The sequence below is a fragment of the Diaphorina citri genome, unplaced genomic scaffold (assembly GCF_000475195.1).
Source record: "Diaphorina citri unplaced genomic scaffold, Diaci psyllid genome assembly version 1.1 scaffold2916, whole genome shotgun sequence".
Lineage (NCBI taxonomy): Eukaryota > Metazoa > Arthropoda > Insecta > Hemiptera > Psyllidae > Diaphorina > Diaphorina citri.
The window spans coordinates 2,808-8,361 of NW_007380329.1; the positions used below are offsets into that span (position 1 = coordinate 2,808).

At 37.7% G+C, this 5,554-nt stretch overlaps 1 protein-coding gene across 1 annotated transcript in view; it reads right to left on the reverse strand.

Annotated features, from left to right (window-relative positions):
• Positions 1 to 4,181: 4,181 nt before the first annotated feature.
• The window catches only part of LOC103519737, a gene marked incomplete in the record, with an annotated part of 15,946 nt that continues 14,573 nt past the window's right edge, over positions 4,182 to 5,554 (reverse strand). Inside the window, 1 exon segment of the mRNA XM_026831126.1 lies at positions 4,182 to 4,472. Coding sequence (XP_026686927.1) covers positions 4,317 to 4,472 — 156 coding nt within the window.

Consider the following 5,554-nt stretch of genomic DNA (forward strand, 5'->3'; position numbering starts at 1 on the left):
AAAAATAAATAAAAATATGAAAAATGATTTTCATGTAGGTACCTACATTATCATGATGTATTTCACTCGGAAAAGATCAGAACTTACCTAAACTTACCCAATGATGTTATTATTTAATTTTTCACTCGGAAATGATCGGAACTTACCAAAACTTACCCAATGATGATATTACGGCATGTTCACTCGGAAATGGTCGGAACTTACTAAAACTAACCCAATGATGTTACTATGGCATTTTTCACATGGAAATTATCGGAACTTACCAAATCTTACGCAATAATGTTACTATGGTATTTTAAACTCGGGAATGACCCGAACTTACTAAAACTTACATAATGATGTTACGATGGTATTTTTCACTCGGAAACGACCCGAACTTACTAAAACTTACCCAAATATATTACTATGGTGTTTTCACTCAGAAATAACCCAAACTCACCAAACATTACCAAATGATGTTACTATGCCTATTACCTACCTTTATACTTTGTTGCGCTACGCTCATACGTCATATTATGCTAAGTTTCTGCAAAAAGTTATGAGATCCCCCCAAAAAATACCACTTCGTGGCATAAAAAAGACCCCGCCAAGTCGTTCCTCCCAAAACAAATCAAGTGCCACAAAAAATAAACAAAACTCCATCCCAACCCAAAAAAGATTAGAAATCAATTTTGTACCCCGCCATTTATTCACTTAATAATTTGTGTGCTCCTCCTTCACGTAGTAACTACCTTTCTTTCCCCTCATTGCACTCCTCTCTCTCTAATATTACTTTTGCTTCACTGCATTGGAGGCGTGCCACCTACCTTTCTTTACCCTCATTGCACTCCTCTTTCCTCTAATCTCACTTCTGCTTCACTGCATTGGCGGCGTGCAATGCTTTAAAAATAAATCGATGGCACGCCGCCAATGCAGTGAAGCAGAAGTAATACTAGAGAAAGAGGAGTGCAATGAGGGGAAAGAAAGGTAGGTACTACGAGAAGGAAGAGCACACAATCTATGAAGTGAATAAAAGGCGGGGTACAAAATTGATTTCTAATCTTTTTTGGGGTGGGATACTGATACAGTTCTTCGCTTTTGTCATTTTGTAGCGATGAAACATCTGCAACATTGGACGTTAGGGGTCTGTGTCATAGCATCTCCGTCCCGTAGTATGTCCGGCATCAGATGGACGATATTAGGAGATAGTTTTACAATACTTTCTCTTCCATTGAAGTGTTTGCTGTTTTGGTTCAACACGTGAATAAAAGAAAGCACTCTTACTTCCAAGGTCCACTATTACTTCTGCTTCACTGCATTGGCGGCGGGCCATCAATTTATTTTTAAAGGATTGCACGCCGCCAATGCAGTGAAGCAGAAGTGAGATTAGAGGAAAGAGGAGTGCAATGAGGGTAAATTTAAATCGAAGGCACGCCGCCAATGCAGTGAAGCAGAAGTAATATAAGAGGAAAGAGGAGTGTAATGAGGGGAAAGAAAGGTAGGTATACGTGAAGGAGGAGCACACAAATTATGAAGTGAATAAAAGGCGGGGTACAAAATTGATTTCTAATCTTTTTTGGGGTGGAATGGAGTTTTGTTTATTTTTTGTGGGCACTTGATTTATTTTGTGAGGAACGACTAGGCGGGGTTCTTTTTTTTATGCCACGAAGTGGTATTTTTTGAGGGTATACATTTTCTTCGAGGTTTTCTGCCCCCAAAAGTTCTCCCCTGGGATTTCGAAAATTCGGTTCCCCACTCGCTTTAGTATGCCTGACATTTCTAGCTCGAAAAATTATTTAACATCGAGAGAGAAAAAAAAAAAAAAAAAAAACAAATTTTCGGCCACCTACTTGACCTACCTACAGGCTGCTGTAAGAGAACATTAACTTAACGTAAAATTAAGTTCGACCACACCATTTAGAAATTTAGTGTACTTTAATTTAGGAGTTATAAGCGAACTTAAGGAAAAATGTGCGATATTTTGGGCTCTTTCTGGCGGTTTTCCGCCGCCAAAAGTTCTTTCCTCAACTCTCGAGGTCTCAAATTTGGCATTAATTACACTTCCCCTACCATACCTATCGATCCTGTGAAAAAAAAAAAAAAAATGTTTACCCTAGTTATTGCAGGTGGACCTCCTTCTCCGGATGGAAAACACGAAAAACTCATATCTTTTGAAACGAGCAGCCGATTTTAATGGTTTTGGTCTTGAAAAAAGCTAAAATCTATGGAAATCTGTTGGAATACATGGGATTATTATGGAAAAGTTGACATTAATTAGCTCTTACATTAAGGTCAAAGTTCCGGGATGTCTAGTTTTGGCACTGAAAACTCGATTGGTCCCCTTTTGGAACTGGGCTCAGGTGAGGTTTAAAGTTGCTGTTATTAACTAATGTCAAGAATTGACCATTAGACCATTTTCTTGGTTTTAAAGTGAAACAACAGAAAAAAACTAGGGATTTTTCCTTTTTCTTCTACTTCTAGGTCAAGAGACAAATCTAAGTGATAAACACAAGTAAATCTTGTATTCTGACGTACATGATGACATCACATCAACTTTCCCGAGTAAGCTCCCTTGTAGGCGATACTAGTGTAAAGCTGAAAACACATTACGCTGACTTGACGTGGGACCACGTATGAAGAAAAAATCTAAACAATGTATTCGGACGAAAACGAACAGATTGATCTGACGCCACGCCATATACGCGTCAGGTCGTGGCGTCACGTCAGATCAATCTGTTCGTTTTTGTCCGAATACATTGTATAGATTTTTTCTTCATACGTGGTCCCACGTAACGTCAGCGTAGTGTGTTTTCAGCTTAATGTGATTAACACTATTATTCTTGTACCCTGACGTTACAACTGTTTGAACTTTTACCATACAACGACACATAAAAATTGAATTTTTGACCTCCAAAAAATGCTTTTTCGAATTTTTTTACTTCAAATTAGGATTTTGCACAACTTTTTAAGTAGGAATTGACCTTTAATTCAATTTTTTTACCCAAAAGAATAGCCTGTATAAAATAAGTGAGCTATATTTTACCTGATTAATAACTTCATGTTAGGTTAGACGGCATTACTGATACTTATGCACATGCACACACAATGGTACTTACTCCAGGGCAGATTTCAACTTGGCAATCCTATCCTCAAGTAGTTCTATCTTTGAGTCCTTACTACTCACATCTCGCTCTAAACGGGATATTAGATCTATCTTGGAATCCAATGCCATCTGAGAAAAAAAATAAATAAAAATATAGCGTTCTAACTTTAGCCATTGTAAGTCATCAGATGTAGAGTTATGTAATCAGTGTGGAGTTATGTCATCAGTGTGGAGTTATTGTCATCAATGTGGAGTTATGTCATCAGTGTAGATAACCAGGGCCGGCTATTTTGAGATTCAAGTCTGCCGTGTTATTTCTCTGACAGGGGAAGCACAAAGAAATAAAAAATAAAGCAATCTCAAAAATGATTTAGGCTTTAAATAGGTTACTTTCATGATTCTTCTCGAAATTCGGACCCAAATGAAAGATTTCAAAATCTGGATTATGTATTATCATAGTCAGGGCCGAAGTTTAAAATATTAATTTCTGATCCGAATTTCGGGCAGGATCATGAAAGTGACCTATCTAAAGCCCAAATCACCTTTCAGAATGATTTCATTCTTTCTTGGGCTACCCCTATCATCGGCTATTTTGAGATTCAAGTCTGCCGTGTTATTTCTCTGACAGGGGAAGCACAAAGAAAAAAAGAAATAAAAAATAAAGCAATCTCAAAAATGATTTAGGCTTTAATTAAATAGGTTACTTTCATGATTCTTCTCGAAATTCGGACCCAAATGAAAGATTTCAAAATCTGGATTATGTATTATCATAGTCAGAGCCGAAGTTTAAAATATTAATTTCTGATCCAAATTTCGGGCAGGATCATGAAAGTGACCTATCTAAAGCCCAAATCACCTTTCAGAATGATTTCATTCTTTCTTGGGCTACCCCCATCAGAGGAATACCATGGTAGACTTGAATCTTGTCTCTATCCCCTCTATGGAGTCTGCCCCTGAAAATTCAAAGTGCCCCCGAAGTATTTTTTTTTACAAGCTATTTGACTATGCAAAGTTTCAAAAGCCAATCGAAAGATATTGCCGCACCCTGTTTATACTTTCACACAAGTGAGTATCAGAGAAATACCATGGTAGACTTGAATCTTGTCTCTAGCCCCTCTATGGAGTCTGCCCCTGAAAATTCAAAGTGCCCTCGAAGTAATTTTTTTACAAGCTATTTGACTATGCAAAGTTTCAAAAGCCAATCGAAAGATATTGCCGCACCCTGTTTATACTTTCACACAAGTGAGCTGAATGTAAACAAGCTTTTGTCATGAGGAACTAAAGTGAATCTTACCTTTAATCGAGACAATAGTTCTGTGTTTTCTTGTTGTAGTTTACAGTTGGATACATACAGCTTGTCTTTTTCATCTTGTAGGCTAAGATATGAGTCCTGAGTACAAATAACATTACACGCATCATAATATACATATCTGAGCGCACGGCAGTGCGCCAGGCCAAGTTCCAGTAAGCACGCCTGTGTATCTTTACACGAACCGATTCGGCAGGTTTTTCTATATATTTTCTTACTTATTTCTATGTTTTTGGTAAGAAATGTCCCGTGCGAGAATATGTGTAGGTATAAAAAGTGTGATACTATTAAGTGAGTTATGGGGACGGCTGCTGGCTCGGTCTCCGGTTCGATTCTCAGCATTGACGAACATTTTATTATAATATTTGAACCGTATAATTTGTGGTGTTTGACCCAGAACCTAAATGGAAATTATTATGTCTCATCTCGGCCATCTCATAAGGTTATGGGGACGGCTGCTGGCTCGGTCTCCGGTTCGATTCTCAGCATTGACAAACATTTTATTTATTTATTTTTTATTTATTTTAGATATAATAGGCCTTTTGGCAAGGTCTATTTACAGAGTTTTTATAATATAACGAGATATAAGACATAAGTATACTTAAGATTTAAATATTTACCTAATACTAAATAATTACCTACCTACCTAAAAAATCTAGAAATATACTATCCAACCTCAGTGGTGCAGTTGTTAACGCGTTGGACTTTGGATCTGGAGGTTGGTGGTTCGAGTCCAAGTCATGTAGCATTGACGAACATTTTATTATAATATTTGAACCGTATAATTTGTGGTGTTTGACCCAGAACCTAAATGGAAATTATTATGTCTCATCTCGGCCATCTCATAAGGACAGAGACAAGCCTAGTGTAGCATTGTGAATAGGTTGGATAGAGTCTTTCCTATAGAGGCGCAAAAATCGCAATTTTTTTACTCATTCACTCACTCACTCACTCACTCACTCATCAAAATGTTGAGGCATTTTATTCACTTCATAATTTGTGTGCTCCTCCTTCACGTAGTACCTACCTTTCTTTCCCCTCATTGCACTCCTCTTTCCTCTGATTACTTCTGCTTCACTGCATTGGCAGCGTGCCACCTACCTTTCTTTCCCCTCATTGCACTCCTCTTTCCTCTAATCTCACTTCTGCTTCACTGCATTGGC